At 47.1% G+C, this 19,886-nt stretch overlaps 1 protein-coding gene and 1 non-coding gene across 2 annotated transcripts; both read right to left on the bottom strand.

Annotated features, from left to right (window-relative positions):
• Positions 1-4,076: 4,076 nt before the first annotated feature.
• On the bottom strand, positions 4,077-5,354 carry LOC146193698 (uncharacterized). Its single transcript, XM_084600591.1, has one exon. It carries the CDS (start codon positions 5,352-5,354, stop codon positions 4,077-4,079), a length of 1,278 nt encoding a protein of 425 aa, XP_084456717.1.
• Positions 5,355-5,482: 128 nt separating this feature from the next.
• On the bottom strand, positions 5,483-5,603 carry TRNAL-CAA (transfer RNA leucine (anticodon CAA)). Its single transcript has 2 exons — positions 5,566-5,603; positions 5,483-5,528 (listed from the first exon to the last, which is right to left on the bottom strand). It is a non-coding gene; the product is annotated as a tRNA-Leu (tRNA).
• Between the last annotated feature and the right edge of the window lie 14,283 nt (positions 5,604-19,886).

Here is a 19,886-nt window from a genome sequence, read left to right on the forward strand (position 1 = left end):
GATTCGAACCCACGCCCACATCCGTGGACCAGAAGAATCAGTTCGTTCGCATGGCGAGCAAAGTACTAAACCTTGAGTCTGGCGCCTTAGACCACTCGGCCGTCCTGACACTGTTCTAGCCTGATTTTAGTTGCTGCACTACACTGCATTCTCGAAGTATGGCAAAACTGAATGTGTCAGAAGTGGGATTCGAACCCACGCTCACATCCGTGGACAAGAAGCCTCGGTTCGTTCGCATAGCGAGCAAAGTACTAAACCTTGAGTCTGGCGCCTTAGACCACTCGGCCGTCCTGACACTGTTCTAGCCTGATTTTAGTTGCTGCACTACACTGCATTCTCGAAGTATGGCAAAACTGAATGTGTCAGAAGTGGGATTCGAACCCACGCTCACATCCGTGGACAAGAAGCCTCGGTTCGTTCGCATAGCGAGCAAAGTACTAAACCTTGAGTCTGGCGCCTTAGACCACTCGGCCATCCTTTTTTTTTCTTTATTGCCGGACAATGCACAGTTTACAAGAGATAAAACACGCCAACCTGTCTTGAGCTGGCGAGACAAATTAAAATTTCTTCAGGCACACTAACTCATCAAATACATCGATCCACTCAGGAGGTTCGGGTAATGCCTGATACACTTCTCTCATGTATACCATACTCTGAATGAAATTTTCGCGTACAGAGAGAACATTTGGATCTGCGTGATGCACTGCCATTCTTGTTTGCCACAGACTGTGAAGGCCTAGGAGCATAAGCATGTCATAGGGAATTTCATCACTTTTCACTGTGAGAAACCGGATGCCGTAGGGTGTAATGGGCAGCTGTTTCTTTAGAGTTCGTTGCAATATGTCCCAATGGAAGATAGGGTCCCAGCACTCGATGAAAACGTGTTCAATTGTTTCCTCTTTTTTGCACAATAGACAATTAATTGTCCACGGAACGAATATGCCCTTCTGGTGTAGCCATGCTTTTACGGGGAGGGTGTTCGTGTGTAACTTAAAAAAGAAGGATTTAATGTGAGGTCTAACTGGCATTCTTTTGACCCTCTTCAACACATCCCTTCCTGGGCCTTCACAGTAAATTACTCTGTACAATGGAGCTGGTAGTAGGTTTTCCAGCAAGTCAGCATACAATTTCTTTTTTGTAACAGAACACAGGTAATTCAATGAGAACCGAGCATGCAGCATACGGAAAGAAACCACAACTTCATGAAAGTAGCCAGTCACGCGACGGCCCCTTATATCACTGGTTGTAACAATGAATTCAGGAAGCGCTCTCGCTAGTCTAACTTGCATAACTGTGTGCAAAAAACTGTCCCTTTGATCCCGTAGAAAAAGAAACGTGACACAATCTGCCTAATAAACAAATGAGATAGGCCCAGGCCTCCATCGCGGACTGAGCGAAAAAGATTAGTGCGGCTGACTCTCTCCCAAGTTGAGCCCCATATAAATACAGCAAAAACTCGGTGCATTTTCTGTACATTGGCACGGCTCATACACAGCACCTGCAGCACGTACCATATTTTAGCTATCAAAAACAAATTGCACACAGTAGCACGCGCAAACATTGAAAGGTCACGACCCTGCCAATTTCCTATCTTCTCCCTCATTCTATCCGATGCCTCACTCCAGTACTCTGCGGGATTCTGATAGTGCTCGAGTGGTACACCAAGATACGTCGTTGGTGTGGTTATCCAATTCATACATGCAAACCTATCTAGCTTAATGTCCCAGTTGCCATGCCATATGCCAACACTTTTTTCCCAGTTTAACTCTGAACCAGTGAGCTTACAGAACTTCTTAGCAAGATTTACGGCCCCTAACACACTCTAGCGATCTTGACAGAATACGGCTATGTTGTCAGCGTACGCCAGTAATTATACCTCTGTAGAGTGTATCTTAAAACCTATTATGGCTGTTTGACGAATCACTGCTAAACAAAAAGGTTCAACATAAATAGCAAGCAATAGGGGTGACAGTGGGCATCCTTGTCTTACAGAAGATCGTATAGGCACTCTCTCTGTAAGAGATTTATTTATTATAAGCTGTGCTGCACAATCTTTGTAGGCCATCATTACGTCATCTAAAATGGTGCTGCCAACATTCACATGCCTTAATATGCTGAACAGAATCTCATGTGAAACCCTATCAAATGCTTTCGCCAGGTCGAATTGCAGCATAGCAACTTGACCATCCATGTCATCGCAGCACTCTAACACATTTCTGGCAATGTGCGTATTGGTAAGGATTGTTCGCCCTTTGATACCGCACGTCTGATGCGGCCCGACAAGCTGTTTAATCACGCTTTGCACCCTCTTCGCCAGTACATTCATGAATACTTTGTAATCAGTATTTGTAAGGCTGATAGGCCTGTACGATGTTACTGACAGTAGCTTGTCACGGTCATTCGTTTTTGGGATCAGAGCGATATGGGCTGCTCTAAAGGATGGTGGCACCTGACTTTTATTATAGGCCTCATTGAACACGCGGTGCAGTATATATGCCAGCTCATTGGCGAAAGCCTTGTAAAATGCGGCTCCAAGTCCGTCTGGTCCCGGTGACTTGCCTGCAGGCGTTTCCTCGATAGCAGTCTCAATTTCGCGCACGCTTATCGCTTCCTCCAGGCGTTCTTTGGCGTCATCTTCTATCTTTGGCATATCGGATATAAACTCCGTCATGAAATCGTCACTGACTCGGGTAACGTTGCTAAATAACTCGCTATAATAATCCACGAAAGCTTGCTCTGTCAATTTTTGTTCACCCGTCACCTCGTTTTGATAGCGGATCTGTCTGATTTCATTTTTTGATGCATGCCTTTTCTCGTCGCTTAGAAATCGTTTATTTCGTGCTTCCACAAGCCATAAGCGTTCGCTCCGCGCTCGAATTAGAGCTGCCCTGTATTTTTCGTTTTCTATAACCTCCAGTTCACCTTTGGTTCTTCTTATTTCGGCTGCCACTTTTTCCGGTTCGGAACTCACTGTGTTTACCAAAAATTCCACCTGGCATTGAAGTTCTTTTTCTTTCTTCATTTCATTTCGACGCTTGATGCTTCCTCTTTCAATCGCAGCCATTTTGAGTTCAGTTTTAAATTATTCCCATGCAAATCCGTAATTTTCTGGCTCATTATTCATTAGCCACCCCAGTTTTTCCTTGGCTCCGTTAACAAAAGCTTCATCATCGAGTAGTTTAGCGTTGAACTTCCAGAGGTTCCAGATGAATCGCTGCTGCTTTGGCTTATTGCCAATGGTGAAACTCACAAGGCAATGATCGGAGAATGAAACAGGTATAACCGTATACCTATTGCAGTGTGGCACCAACGGAAGCGATACGTAAACTGTGTCAAGCCTTGCTTGACTATTTCGCTGGGTGTGCGTGAATTGTGGCCGCCCACCGATCGTTATCGTGCGACCTAGATCTTCCATGTTATAGTCAGCCACTAAGGATAGAAGCAAGTCAGCGCTTCGGTCACTTGTATATACCAGTTTAGACCGATCTTCGGCACAACAAACACAGTTAAAATCTCCAAGCAAAATAACGTACCTGTCACATTGCATATATTGCTTAAGGTCTTCAAAAAAATGACATCGCTCACCTACACTGTTGGGAGCATAGACACAAATCAAGCGCCACCCCTTTTTCAGCTAGCGAAAAATCCAAGACGATAAGGCGTCCCGTTTCAGACACAGTAATCATTTCCTCTATAATTCCAACACTTTTACGTATCAACACAACACAGCCAGCAGATTTTCCGACGGCATGACATTCACAGATGTTGTAATTGGTTTTAAAAGGCGACACCATACTATCGGTCTGCTCTTGCTTTTCCACCTTTGTCTCTTGTACCGCAATTAAGTCAAGCTCTTTTTCTATGCATAGGCGGCTAAGCTGATATTGCCTTCGCCTCGTTGACAAGCCCCTGACATTAATTGTCGCTACATTTATCGAGTAATTGCAGTTGTTCTCCATTTTAAAGCATGCTTATAGAATCGTGTGATGTCATTATACACATGACTGCCACAACCACATCGTGCGTGTAGTAAAAACTCACGAAATGGTACGAACAAAGAACATCAGGCAAAGTCCTCAACTGTACCTTGAAGGTGCCTCTCGAAGTTCCCTTGAATCCATCCATTTTGACTCAGGAGCGGTTAGGCGCCTCCGACGGCACCGATTCTGTACACTAAATGGGCGTCGCCGCCGGTCTTCGGTCAAGCGGGATGTTCGGTTTTGGGCGTAATGTCGCCCGATGTCCCCCCGTTGTTTTTGCCGGGGGTTCATCATCAGCCGGTTGGCCTTGCTGTCCATCCTGGATATCCGCCTCTTCATGCGTCCTTTTCGTGACAGTACCAGTTGTGCCTGCTCGTTTGAATCCATTGCGCCATCATCGCTTGCCTCCATATCATTGCCTTTTGAAGCTGAAGATCCTTCATCGCTCTCACAGTGTGTTGAAGGCGGCTCCAGTTTAGAAGTCGGGGCAGCTGGAGAATTACTGGGCTTAGCTTCGTGCTGTACTCCAGACTTTTGCTCTTGAGGCTTTGCATCTTCATTATTCGGTCCTGCTCCTTTAGAGGTTTCCTCGACGTCTGCTTCGTCCATGAGCAGGTCGGTGACATCATCCTTTGCCACTTTATGTGTTACAGAAGCGTACGTCTTCACGCACTGTTCCTCTTCGTGTCCATAACGATGACAAAGAGCGCAGCGCGGAACACGACACTCGCGTCGGATGTGGCCAGTATTGCGACAGCGCAGGCATAACGGGGCCCTGCCCGGCACCACAACCAGAGCAAGTTCAGCTGCAATACGGAGCTGATGTGGTAGGTCGTCCTCCGTCACACCTGTCTTCAAAATAATAGTCAACAGGCGCGTCGAGGATGCTTTGTCGTGCACGCCTTGAACACGCCACCGTTCCCGGGTCACTTCCGTCACTTTGCCATACGGCACAAACGCCGCTCGTATGTCATCGTCCGGCACGTTGTGAAGCATCCAATGTAATTTTATGTGCAGTGCATGATTGGCAGGATCTACCACAAGGCAGCGGCGTTCTTTCACCATCACCTCCTTCCTAGACAAGAGCCTTTTTACACCGTCTTCATTTCTGAAGGTCACTGCCCATACATGACTCATCTGGTACGCCCCCAGGGCGATAACTTCAGACAGCAAGCCCAGGCTCGCCAATGCATCACGGAAGTTTTCAACCCGGTATGGCCTTGCCCGTACATCGGCATGCAAAAAAATGGTATTCAAAACAACTCGCCCTGTTGGTAGCTGAGGCAGGAGCACATGGTATTCCGCTTCATCAGAGTCAGAAATCCTGTTACCGCGGCCCTGGTGGGCCGCTGAAGCCGCTCCTACGGAGCTCATGCTGAACACGTCCGTTCGCTAGCGCGTCCGGAAGTGGAATCGCCACCACTCGGCCATCCAGACATTGTTCTAGCCAAATTTTAGTTGCTGCACTATACTGCGTTCTCGAATTACGGCAAAAATAAACGTGTCAGAAGCGGGATTCGAACCCACGCCCACATCCGTGGACCAGAAGCCTCGGTTAGTTCGCATAGCGAGTAAGGTAGTAAACCTTGAGTCTGGCGCCTTAGACCACTCGGCCATCCTGACATTGTTTTAACCAGATTTTAGTTGCTGCACTACACTGCTTTCTCGAAGTACGGCAAAAATAAACGTGTCAGAAGCGGGATTCGAACCCACGCCCACATCCGTGGACCAGAAGCCTCGGTTAGTTCGCATAGCGAGTAAGGTACTTAACCTTGAGTCTGGCGCCTTAGACCACTCGGCCATCCTGTTTTTTTTTCTTTATTGCCATACTTTGACAAACACTGCACACACAAAAAAAAAAACTTCATTCAATCTTGACACCAGCAACCTGCCAGAGCTTCTTGACAGGATTTGTCTTGTTTAAAATTCTTTGAGCAGGCTCAAATTTTCCATCCTGGGTAGCCAATCGGGGTTACAGGATTGTGATCTCACCACCTGCACGAATCTGTGCACATTCTCCTTAAAGTACATGCGGGCCGGTCGCGCGTCTGGGTCGCAGTAATAACCCGCCATCCTGGAGCGCCATATACTATGGAGGCCCCAGAGCATTACTTGGTCCAACGGGAAACCATCCTCATTTTGAATGGCCAAAAATCTGATGCCGTACGGATGAAGCGGAAACTCTTTTTTTAATGGTTCTTTGTAGAACATCCCAAAGATACACCCCCTCCCAACAGTGAAGAAATACATGATCAATTGTTTCGGGCACTTTGCATATTAGGCAGTGCGTACCCCATGGTAAAAATAAACCTTTCCCCTCTAAGAACTTTTTAACTGGTTGTGTTTCTGTATGTAATTTGAAGAAGAAAGTTTTTATTCCTGGCTGCACTTGCATTCTTTTAACTCTTTTCAAAACGTCCCCACCGTTGCCTCCATTGTACATGGCTCTGTACACTGGCACTGGAAAAACATCACACAGATCTACGTATAGCTTTTTCCGCTTCACTTCACTTAAGAATTCTGTCGAAAAACGCGCTGTAAGAAATTTCACGCTGTCAGCCACTTCTCTAAAATAACCGAAGATTCTCCCTGGTAAACTCTTGGTACTCACAACAAAATCAGGCAAAACGCGGTTCAATCTTAGTTGGCACACAGTTCTTAAGAAAGGGTCACTAACATCTCGGAAGAAGAAAAACCTGTTGACAAGCTGGCGGAGAAATAGATGTCCCAGCCCGAGACCACCGTATTTCACACTTCGAAACAAGTTCGTCCGCTTGCACGGTTCCCAGCTCGATGACCAAAGAAACACAGCTAGAATACGATGTATCTTCTGTACATTTACCCGGGAACAGTGCAACACTTGCATGACATACCAGAGTTTGCCTAAAAAAAACACATTCCACACCATCGCTCTTGCAAAAATTGATAAATATGCCCCCTTCCGTCTATCTGCTTTTTCCTGTATTTCGTTCAGTTCTCCATTCCAGTATGCATCACTATCCCTGTAGCTGTTTAATGGAACTCCTAAGTATTTTGTGGGGTTGTTACCCAGGGCACATTTCCAAAAAACTCTGGGGTCGATGGCCAATTGCCATGCCAAAATCCCTGACACTTTGACCAGTTCACTTTGCTTCCGGTTGCCTTCCTGAAACTGTCTACACACTGCACTGCCTCGCGTATACTATGCTGATCCACAGCACAGACCGCTAGGTCATCCGCGTATGCGAGCAACTTGACTTCAGCTGCCTGCAACTTAAAACCTTTAACTGCCTCGTTTTGGATAATATTCACACATAGTGTCTCTATGTATATGGCAAACAAACCCACGCCCACATTCGTGGACCAGAAGCCTCGGTTAGTTCGCATAGCGAGCAAAGTAACAAACCTTGAGTCTGGCGCCTCAGACCACTCGGCCATCCTGACATTGTTCCAGCCAGATTTTAGTTGCTGCCCTACACTGCGTTCTCGAAGTACGGCAAAAATAAACGTGTCAGAGGTGGGATTCGAACCCACGCCCACATTCGTGGACCAGAAGCCTCGGTTAGTTCGCATAGCGAGTAAGGTACTAAACCTTGAGTCTGGCGCCTTAGACCAGTCGGCCATCCTTTATTTTTCTTTTTTTTAGACCGCTCGGCCACGACACCTGTTTTCTTTATTACCCACTTGGCAACTACAAATAACGATAAAAAGTCGCATGCAATTAAAAACACAAGTCACTTTCTTACAGGTTTCTTGTGATAGAATGGATTAAGTGACATGAGCTTGTCCAAGACTGGCGGCCATTACGGGGGTTCAGATTTCCCTCCGAAAACATCACGCGTGTACATTACACTTTCAACAAAGTACTGATGGGCTGGGTGTACGACAACATGCTCATGGCGAACATCCATCCGCGTTTTCCATATACTGTGCATACACAAGACCATTAATATATCACTGGGCACTTCTCATGGCTGGGCGCAATGAATGTAGCGTATGCCAAACGGCGTTATTGGTAAGTCCTTTTTAATAGTACGCTGTAGCACGTCCCACAAAAAAACCGCATCGTGACAATCAAGGAAAATATGCTCTATGGATTCCACCTTTTTGCAAATTAAACAGTCGGCAGACCAAGGCACGAAAAGGCCTTTGCTTTCCAGCCATGGCTTCACCGGAAGATGCCGGTATGCAATTGAAAAAAGAAAGATTTAGCGGACGATCTGATGGGCATTCTTTTCACTCTTTTCAACACGTCCCGCTCCGGACCCAAAGCATATACAGCGCGATAAAGAGGCACAGGTAAAAAGGTTTCCAATAAATCTTTGTACAGCCGTTTTCGCGTAACGGTACACATATAATCAATTGAAAATCTCGCCTTCCCTATTTGGTAGAACGCGACAACTTCACGAAGAAAAGCACTTAGAGCCATTGGCCCTGTAGACATAGTCGAAACTACATATTCCGGCAGTGAATCATGCAATCGCACTTGGATTACCGTTCTAAGAAAAACATCGCTTTGTTCGCGCAAAAAAAAAGAACCTGTTTACAATCTGCTTTAAGTATAAATGTGACAATCTCAGTCCACCATTATGCACCGCATGAAACAGATTGCATCGACTGGTACGCTGCCATGCTGAAGCCCACACAAACGTGGCAAATACCCTATGCAGTTTTTGAACAGAGATTCTTGAGATGGATAACACTTGCAGCATGTAAAAAATTTTTGCAACTAGGAACATATTGCAAACAGTAGCTCTTGCGAACATAGAGAAGTTATGTCCTCCCCATTTGTTTGTTTGGGTTTTCACTTGCCCAACTTCACCGGCCCAACATTCCTTGCTTTCACGGTAATGCTTTAGAGGCACACCAAGGTAATTGCCTGACGTTATTGTCCATTGCATACTGGAGAACAGTTCAGGCGCATATTGCCAGTTTCCGTGCCAAAATCCTAAACACTTTGCCCAACTAATTTCACTTCCACATGCAGTGCAAAAAGCAGTGGCTTCTTTTACAACTTCTTGCACGCTCTCATGGTCAGTACAAAAAACCGCAATATCGTCCGCGTATGCCAAAACCCGAAATTCACTTTGAAAAAATCTATAACCGCGTATGTTTGGCCTTGTTAGCAATCTTAAACAGAAAGGCTCCAGATAAAGCGCAAACAAAAGGGGAGACAGAGGACAGCCCTGCCTCACTGACGACTGAACAGGTATACGATCGGTTAAATGCTTATTCACGACCAGTCTCGCTGAACAGCACTCGTAAACCATTTTCACGCCCTTTGTAATCACGGAACCAGCATTGACATGCTCTAAAACAGAGAACAAAATTTCATGTACCACTTTATCAAATGCTTTGTGGAGGTCTAATTGCATCATGGCTACGTGGTCATGCATCGCGTCACAACATTCGAGTACACTCCTTGCTGCGTGTATGTTAGTAAAAATGGTCCTTCCTTTTATACCGCATGTCTGATGTGGGCCTACAAGAGAAGTAATTACACGTTGGAGTCGTCGCCCTAATACTTTTATGTAAATTTTTGAGTCAGGACGGTAAGATGCTACAGACTGAAGCTTAACTGGGTCATCTGTTTTCGGGATTAGTACAACGTGTGACATTCGAAAAGACGAAGGAGGTACGTTCTTTTCGTAGCATTCACTAATAACTCTTTCCAGTAAAACAGCCATTTCAGTTGGAAAGGCCTTGTATATGGCAGCACCAAGACCATCTGGTCCGGGTGACTTATTGGAATTTAATTCCCCGATAACGTCCTCAATTTCCTCGGAAGTAATCTATTCTTCAAGTGTCTGCGCCACTTCGTCTTCTACTCTTGGCATCAGCGACAGAAAGTCTTTTCTGAAGCGTTCAATGTCTGGTGTTTTCAGGCTAAACAATTCGCTGTAAAATTCTACAAACGCCCGTTCAATCGTTTTTTTTTCCGATGTAACTACGTTCTGATAGCAGATTTCTTTTATCTCTTTTGACACTGCGTACCTTTTTTCGTCACTAAGTGACCTTTTCGTGGGCGTCTCTCCGAGCCACAATTTTTCGCTGCGTGCCCTGATCACCGCACCGCGATACTACGCTTCGTCTATCACCTAAAGTTTGGTTTTTATCTTTTTAATATCTTTGGGGAACAAGCCAGGCTTAACGCTCTCCATGCTAAGCATGTGTTCAAGTGTGCTTCGAAGTTCTTTTTTCTTAGAGGAGGCGCTGCGATCGCCGCAGGTTGCAACCGTGTGGCACCTCGGCTCTTCAATGTTTTTTGAACTGTGTGCGGAAATATTGTTTTTTTTGTGTACGAGACAAAGGACAATGACCCAGTGAGTACCTCCGGTGAGTGCGGAGTGATTTTCGTAGATCTGAAGTCATCGTTTTTCCGCCTGCAACAACGTTTTCTGCGACAGACTGCTAACCCTAACAACACCCAGACGCAGCTCAGCTGCTGCCCTGGCCGGGCTGTCAGGACGCACCATGCCGAAGCCGGCGTCGGTTCGCTCACACCCGAGTGGCGCAAGTGCGGGAGCTGTGGGTTCATCAAAAAGTGTAGGCACCAAAAAAACTGAAAGCAGCCTCCAAGAAAAGGCGTTCCGACGCCCAACGCGCGATGAAGAGGACGGAACGCATCAGCTGCCGAACGCGGACGCTGAGAGTGGTCTTTCTGTGGGACTCACTAAGACTAAGGAGCAGCACGCAAGCGACCAAATGGACACTGAAGACGAAAGTGAGAACGTCGGCGACTACGGCGACTGGACTTTAATCAAGAAACGGAAACCTCAAAGGAAAGTGAAGCCTGAACAGCTTCGTCTTGAACGGGTAAGTCGACCTCTCTTTCCACTCTCGATCAGGCCACTCAACCGAGTACATGTGCATGATATACCTAAACAAGCCATTACAGAGGCGTTAGAAATGACCGCAAAAAGTTGGGAATTGGCAGATTGGCTGCTTTCCGCTACGATGTGGTAGCAAATCGCGTCAAGGTCACTGTTAGAGATGAGGAACACGCAAATAGGCTCACCGCATTAACGCGACTGGCCGGGAAAGTGAACGGGCGCGTCTGCACGTACGAGGTCACGATTGAACGAACGCCAACACGAGGCGAGGAAAAAAGTCGGGGCGTTATCAAGGTGCGTCCTGGTCAAACCATTGAGTACATCAAGGACCACTTAAGATGTGAAACTGCAACTATTCTTGACGCGCGTCTCCTAGGAAAGACAAACATGCTGCTGTTAAAATTCGATACAGAGCAGCTACCCAAAAGGCTCGTTTTTGATTACGAAATCACAAGGGTCTACGAGTACAGACCGAAAATTATTGCCTGCTATAACTGCCACGGACTGGGACATATTGCTAGGTATTGTCCAGCAGAAGAGGTTTGTAAGGAGTGCGGACGGCTGCACTCTAAAGACACAGAATGCGATCAAGAGTTATTCGGCTTGTCCTAGTCGTGTACCAAAAGAGCCTAAAGAAAATAAGCAGAACCCTGATGCAGTTAAGGGAGAAGTTACATGGGCAGACAAGGCGCGACAGAACTCGTCGACAGAAACTGCGCTGCCCCCTGTTTACCAACAACAACTGGAAGAGTTGCGAAAAGAAAATCAGCAAATTAGAGAAATGCTTGAGAAAGTCCTTGCAAGGCTACCACCGGAACAAGACGTTCATGCATCTCAGACGCAGCGGCAACATGCTTCAGCCTCGCCCACTGGGCAGATGCAACGCGTGCGTTCGAAAAGCCGGCCCGGACGGTCGTCCAGTCGTAAAACAACTGCAAACTCCATAAAGCACCAACATACCGAAACAACACTGACTCAAACGCCAAAGACTCACCAGACGACAAAGGCACTTACCGCACAAGATTCGGCGTATGCGCAAATGCTGAGCATCATGAGGCAAGAGCGACACAGCGAGACACAGCGCCTAGAAAAAATCCTGCGGGATGAGTTTCAAACGATAACAAACGCGATACAGACTCAGATTGAAGCAATTTTTATAGAGTTGCACAAAAGCATCCAACACCAGAACGATGAGCCAAAAAGACGTAAGCCCGCAGAGGCGCAATAAGAATCAGATCAATATGTCTACAATGGAACTGCAGAAGTTTCACGCAGACTGGACCTACCCTAAGGGAACAAGTCAGAAAATTGAAGCCTCTGGTCATCCTCTTGCAAGAAACAAGGGGACCTTGCACTATTCGGGGTTACCGTACATTTCAGCAGCCTACCATACTTCACCAGAACAGAGGAAACCAACATGCACAGGGTCAAGCTGCTCTCCTTGTCAGACACGAATGCACAGCAACCGAATTACAAATTCCTGATCTAAGTAATGAGTTCAGAGAAGTAATCGCTGTTAAAATGTGTCCTCCTGGGCAGCGGCCCATGGTGGCAGTCTTCGTCTATTACAGGCCTCTGGCTGGCAGTCATAATACCGACTCATACGGGTGGCTCGCCAAAGTCCTGGCCCTGTCAGGAAGCCTCCCCATCCTGGTGGGAGGAGACTTCAATGCTAAGCACCCGACTTGGGGCTACGCCACAGCTGACCCAAGGGGACGTATGCTGCACGACACTGTAGAAATGTCTGGTCTATACATATACAACACCCCGGACACACCAACGCGCATAGGAGTACACGCCCGACAACGAGATACGACACCAGACCTGACGTTGGCCACACCAGGATTCATCAGGCAATGGGAAGTCGAACAGACAACATGGGGAAGCGACCACTTACCAATTTTGATCACCCTTAACCGAAAAAAGATTCGTGAAAAAAGGCAAACGGTTACCATTGACTGGGAAAAGTTTCGGACAGCCACTGGCGGCAACTTCATGGACTTCGCGCAATTCAGTGCCATGGTTGCGGAAGCACGGCCATGGTCCCGAGACACAATAATATGTGACGACACTACCACACACATGGATAGGCACCTTACCAACTTGTGGCGAAAGGTCAATATCCTTACGCAACAATACAGATATAAAGGAAAGCGCCACAGGGATCTCATGAGCCTTAAGCGCCAATATCGACTCATCAAGGAGTACCAAAAACAGCTCGAAACAGATTCATGGCACAGCACTTGTGCGACGCTCGGACGCAAACCCGGCCTTAAAAAGCTGTGGGGAATTCTACGAAGCCTGCTGGGGAAAAAGAAGAGCACACCACCACTGGCAGAGCTGTTCCTGCGCGAGAACCCAGCTGCACTCGAGGAAAAGGTGATCCACACGTTCTTCCCGCATGCTTCTGAGATACCCACGCCATCATTGCCGGCGATCACGATTGACAACACAGTGATGGAACTTGAAAAACCATTTTATTTTCGCATTTGAACTGCTCCCATACATGTACAAAATTTTTCGACTCACTTTCCAGCATGTTCACTATTTCACCTCTGATGTCTTCTATAAATGAATCTGGGCACGCGCCATCTTTATTACACAGCGTTTCTAGTACTTTCAGTTTCATCTCTGTTTCCTTTTTTCGTAATTAAGTATGCTACTTCTTTCTATGGCTTTCATTTTAATGGCTTGTTTAAGACTTTCCCATTATCTCGCACCAGTCACAATTTGTACTCTCGTAAAGCTTTGCTAAGGCGTCCCTCACTAATTCTACCATGTTTTCATCTTTAAGGAGACTGCTGTTTAGTTTCCACAGATAGCAGTTAAATTTCGGTTTTCTTTTCTCTGTTCCGAGGCCTCGGCGGCCACTTTTCGATGGAGGCGAAAAGCAAAGTGGCCGTGTGCTGTGCGATGTCAGTGCACGTTAAAGAACCCCAGTTGGTCGAAATTTCCGGAGTCTTCCACTACGGCGTCTCTCATAGCCTGAGTCGCTTTGGGACGTTAAACCCCACAAACCAAACCAAACCATTTACATTTGGCGAGCTATTGGCAGCATTAGTCCACGGCAAACCGAAATCGGCTCCAGGACACGACGGAGTAACATGGCAGGAGCTCAGAAATCTTAGCGACGAAGCCCAAGATCAGCTCTTAACTATCATAAACGATTCATGGGAATCAGGAGTGGTGCCAGATGCACTAAAGCTATCATTGATATACCCCATACCGAAATCAGGGAAGGACCACACAAAACCAGAGAACCTACGGCCAATAGCTCTCACATCCACTATCTGCAAATTGATTGAGCGAATGATAGCCGCAAGAATACAGCATTATATCGAATACGTACAGCCTGGGTTGCATCCAGCCCAGGCTGGATTCCGTCCGAATATGGGCACGCATGATTGCCTTTGGCTGCTCCGCAGGGTAATCAACCGCAGGTCTCGCAGACACCAGATTACATCCTCGCGGTTGATATGCGCAAAGCATTCGACAATGTAAACCAACAGGTAATCCTACAAGAATTAGCAAAAAGATATCCCAGCCAAAAAGCATACAATTGGATATGCAGCTTCCTTCAAAGTAGACCTATTAGGCTTCATGGCAAAGCTTCGGGATGGAGCCCCAGAACCTATTACTTGGATAGGGGCGTGCCCCAGGGCTCTATCCTCGGGCCTTTGCTTTTTAACTTGGCCATGACCCGCGTAGCAGAAGCGCTCGAGCGAGACACTTCGGCCCGCTTCACCATTTACGCAGATGATGTCACCATATGGACAGAAGCAGTGGATTACCCAAATGAAGAAGTCATGCAGACGGAGCTCCAAGCAGCAATCTTCAGCCTCACTGACAGCTTGGAAGCATTGGGGCTACAGCTCTCACCTGAAAAGACACAACTCATAAGCATAGACGGCAAGAATTCTACAAACGCCAAAAAGCAGATTACACTGCATCTTGGACAACACAACATCACGTCTGCAAATGGGCAGACAAAAATCTTGGGGGCACAGATTTCTAGTTGCAACAGTCCTCGTAAATAGATTCGTACATTGCAACGTAACAGGACCCCGATGTTGCATATGATTCGCCGGATTTCAAACAAATACTGTGGAGCCCGGCAAAAATCGTGCCAAACACTGTCTAGAGTGGTTGCTGTAGGCAGGATTCTGGCTCCTCTGGCAGATCGATGATGCACTATGTACGCACCAAAATAAAACACGACAGTAAGCTTAGATTATATGAGGCGACACCAACGCCGGTGTTTGAGGACACGAAAGAGCTCACTGGACCACAAGAAATATTTCTCAACAAAGTAATAACAAACGCTGCTTACACACCGCACATACTTGACAAGTGGTTTCTCCGAAGACACGAAACACTCAAACACAACATCTGCACGCACTGTCAGGAACAGTGTACAGCAGACCTAGAACATCTTATATGGCAATGTCCATCGTTTTCACAAGGAAGAAACAAAATTACGCATATTCCACACGACGACATGCCCACATTAGCAGGTCAGGTTATATCAAGCGCCGAAATACAACACTCCATTGCTACATACGGCAGTGAGAGCGGCCTGCTTCGAGTAGTGTGAGAGAGGTCGACTTAGAGCCCGAAGATCGGCCGCATGGCAAGCAACAAGCAACAGCTTGAAGAACCGTTAAGACGAAGAAGTTACACTCCCATCCCTCCTAACTCCCCAAGAACCCAAACAGCGGCCGAGAGCCATCCCTTCCTTTCAATAAAGGCTTCATTCATTCATTCATTCTTTTTCTTGTTCTCTTTCTTTACGTCGGAGAGTGCATGCTCGGTCAATAGCAGCTATCTTTATATCACACTTAAACTGCTCCCATGCTTGTATCAAATTAGAGTCATTTTGTAACATATGCGTAATATATTCTTTCACTTTAGTGGTAAACTCTTCATCGAGCAGCAGTTTTTCATTAAATTTCCATAGCTCCCAATTGAAATTTTGTTGCGTTACTTTTCATACCTAGAGTAATCTTTACGAGGGAGTGGTCACTAAAGCTCATGGGAAGTGTTTGATATTCCGAGCACAAGGGCACACAATCAATAGGAACATATATTCGGTCCAACCTTGCATGACAGCTACCTTCAAAGTGCGTGAACATTGCTCGGCCTTCATGCGTCGGTATACAGCCAGCATCTTCAAGCTCTGCCTCATTAACAATGTCAATAAGTAACTCTGCACTCTTGTCACGAAGGACACGGTCTGTTGTTCTATCTTCCGGTCTACAGACACAGTTGAAGTCTCCAAGCAGGAGAACACGCCTCTCATGCATTAGGAAGGATTTCATATAGTGAAAAAATCCTTCGCGCTCAAACGTTCTAGTCGGCGCATAAACGCAGATCGCTCTCCAGTCCAATCCAGAAAAACCGAAATCACATATCAATAACCGCGTCCACTTCACACGAGAACACACTGTACACACTCTATGCAATTTCGGGTGAAAATGACACCCCCCCCCCCCCCCCCCCCCCGATCTTCCAACAGCATGACAAACGCAAACACTATATCTAGAACGATATATTTCAGCCATTTTATCTGTTTGTTGTTCGCTTTCTATTTTGCTCTCTTGAACTGCTAGCACATCAATTTCTTTTTCCAGCAAAAGGCGGTTCAATTGCTGTTGTCTCCGACGCGTTGACAGCCCCCTCACATTTAGCGTGGCTACGCGCAAGCTAGTGGATAAATAGGTCGCCATCTCAAGAAATTACAAATCGCGAAACATATATCACTCACATCGCTTTTGCAGAAAGACAGCATTGCGGTTTAACTGTTGCATGGGATGACCTTCCTTTTTGGCGAGTCTGTCCGTCGTTCCAAGCGCTACTCCCGATCATGAACCGGGCTTGTGACGTGTCGACCGAAAAGGCCACCCCCGCTATGGCGGAGGCACAGGTGACACAGTTCTCCGGTCTGGGGGCACGTTTGGTCTTGGCTTGAAGGACGACCGGCAAAGGGGGGCCGCCTTCAGTGGAGGCTGTCCGTTTTCCGCTCCTCCTTGGGTTGATCCCTCGTTGACACTGTCTTCGTGCACACGCTTCACAGGCAATGTAGAAGCAGCTGGCATCTCAGCTTCAGTGTCTCCCTGTTCTTCATTGTGTTGCGTAGCCGAAGCTGGGCTTGCGGCACTGGCATTGCCGTTTTCTTTCGAGGCTGTCTCTGTCCCAGCAACATTCGACAACGGAGCTATGAAAACTGACTCACAGTGTTCTTCGAGGTCAGGGGTCTTCTCAGAAGATTGCTCCTTCTGTTCTGCCTCCTCAGTGATTCCACTGCTCGCTTCCTCGGCGTCCGCTGCGTCCATCAAGTGCTCGCCTGCCACTTCATTCGGCACGGGGACTGCAACGTTGACATACGTGCGCACACACTGTGACTCGTCATGGCCGAAGCGACGACACAGCCAGCAGCGCGGCACACGACAATCACGCCGTATATGACCTTTCCCGCGGCACCGGAGGCAAAGCGGGGCTCTGCCTTGGACGTGAGCGAGTGCGACGCCCTCGGCGACCCGAAGCTGATGCGGCAGGTCCTCAATGGTCACGCCCACTTTTAGCTTCAGCGTGACCGTTCGTGTCGTTGAAGCCTTGTCGACACACCCTTGCACTTTCCACTTGTCTCTTGAAATTTCAGTCACTTTTCCAAAAGCCGCCAACGCTGCTCGCACATCATCGTCTTGCACGCCGTGAAGCAGCCAGAAAAGCTTCAACCTGATGCCTTGGTTACTGGGGTCAATGACCACGCAGCGGAGTTCCTTCACTTCAATAGCTTGGGCTTGTAAAATCTTCGCTTTCGCCTCTTCACCCTTAAACCTTACCGCCCACACGTGATTCATTTGATATGCCCCGAGGGCAACCACTTCCGGCAGCAGTGAAAGACGAGCGAGGGAGTCTCAGAAGTGCTCCACCCGGTACGGCCTGGCTTTTATGTCGCCATGCAAAAAAACAGTGTGCAAAATACTCGAACCTGTAGGCAGATGCGGTAGAACCAGTTCATAATCCTTGGTAGGCATCTCCGTGCTCTTGATACCACGGCCCAGCTGGGCCACTGAATCCGCTCCTTGGGAGCCCATGATAATCACGTCCGTCGCACTCGGTGGCCGAAAGCGGAAACTCGGCCATCCTGACATTGTTCTAGCCAGATTTTAGTTGCTGCACTACACTGCTTTCTCGAAGTACGGCAAAAATAAACGTGTCAGAAGTGGGATTCCAACCCACGCCCTCATCCGTGGACCAGAAGCCTCGGTTAGTTCGCATAGCGAGTAAGGTACTAAACCTTAAGTCTGCCGCCTTAGACCACTCGGCCATCCTGACTTTGTTTTTCTTTATTGCCGTGAAACACAAAAACAAAATACACATGATAAAACACGTCAGCTACACTTGAGCTAACGGGTACGCGGCTAAAATCTTTTCAGGTGCACCAACTCATCAAATAGACATTGCCATTGTGGTGGATCCTGCTGCATCCTGAAAGTTTCGCGTATATGCACCGCACTTTCAATAAAGTTTTCACGCGCAGATCGTGTCCCTATAACTGCATGTCGCACCTGCATTCGTGTTTTCCACAAACTGTGGAGGCCAAGAAGCATAATTAAATCATAAGGGGCATCATCGTTCTGCATTGGTAGGAATCTGATACCGTACGGAGTTAGGGGAAGTTCCTTTTTAATTGTCCTTTCGAGGACGTCCCATAGAAAGACAGCATCCCGACAGTAAGAAAACGTGTTCAAGTGTTTCCGGTTTTTTGAACAACAGGCAATTTGTTGTCCATGGGACGAAGATACCTTTTTCATTCAGCCAGGTTTTAACAGGGAGCGTATTAGAGTGAAGTTTGAAAAGGAACGTTTTAGCAGATGGCCTCACGGGCATCTTCTTGACTCTTTTCAAAACGACCTGCCCTGGGCCTCCACAGTGTAATGCCCGGTAAAAAGGCACCGGCAGCATCACGTCAATGAGATCTTTATACAGTTTTTTTCTGAGAACATTGTAAAGGTAATCAAAAGAAAACCGCACTTCAAGCAACTTGCACGAAAAAACAACCTCGCGCACGTAGCCAGTCACAGTACCAGGCATGTTATCACATGACACAATCCATTCAGGGAGCAGCCTCTGCAATCGCACTTGCATCACAGTTCTTAGAAAGGTATCTTTTTGATCACGCAGGAATATAAATCGCGAAACCACTTGACGCAAGAACAAATGGGCAAGGCCAAGCCCGCCCCTTTTAACAGAAATAAACAAATTCGTCCGGGTGGTTTTTTCCCATGTGGATGCCCAAATAAAGACAGCAAAAACGCGCTGCATTTTCTGAATTGAGGTTCGTGAGACACGCAACACATTGATGAGGTACCACAGCCTCGAAATAAGAAAAACATTGTAAATAGAAGCCCGCGAAAACATTGAGAGTTGCCTTCCTTGCCACGCATCCGCTTTTTCTTTCGCTCTGGATGTTTCTTCCATCCAGTGCACGTTGGGATCTCGATAACAATCTAAAGGCACGCCTAGATATCGCGTTGGGAGAGCAGACCATCGCAGCTTACAGAAGAAGTCAGGTGCCACGTCCCAATCACCGTGCCAAAACCCAGAGCTTTTCTCCCAATTGATCTTACATCCGGTTTGATCACAAAATGTTTGGACGACACTCGTGACTTCACAGATGCTCTTTCTGGTTGCACAAAACACTGCTATGTCATCAGCATATGCTAGCATTTTTACGTGTGCTGATTGCAGCTTGAACCCTAAAATGCGATCGCTATCAACGATAGCCAAGCAAAGTGGCTCTAAATACAGTGCAAAAAGCAGGGGTGAGAGCGGGCAGCCCTGCCTTACCGATGAACGTACTGCGATGCTGTCAGTCAGTTCACCATTCACTATAATACGGGTCGTGCAGTTCGCGTAAGCCATTTTAACACCCTCCACTATGACTTCACCAAGGTTATAACGCTCCAAAATGGTTAAAAGAATTTCGTGAGAAACACGGTCAAAGGCTTTCGCCAAATCTAACTGCATCATGGCTATCTGACCACCGAGTGCATCAACACATTCTAGTACGGTTCTTGCGACATGTATA

Source organism: Amblyomma maculatum, chromosome 4, assembly GCF_055883805.1.
Source record: "Amblyomma maculatum isolate TAMU_Amacu chromosome 4, ASM5588380v1, whole genome shotgun sequence".
Taxonomy (NCBI): Eukaryota; Metazoa; Arthropoda; class Arachnida; order Ixodida; family Ixodidae; genus Amblyomma; species Amblyomma maculatum.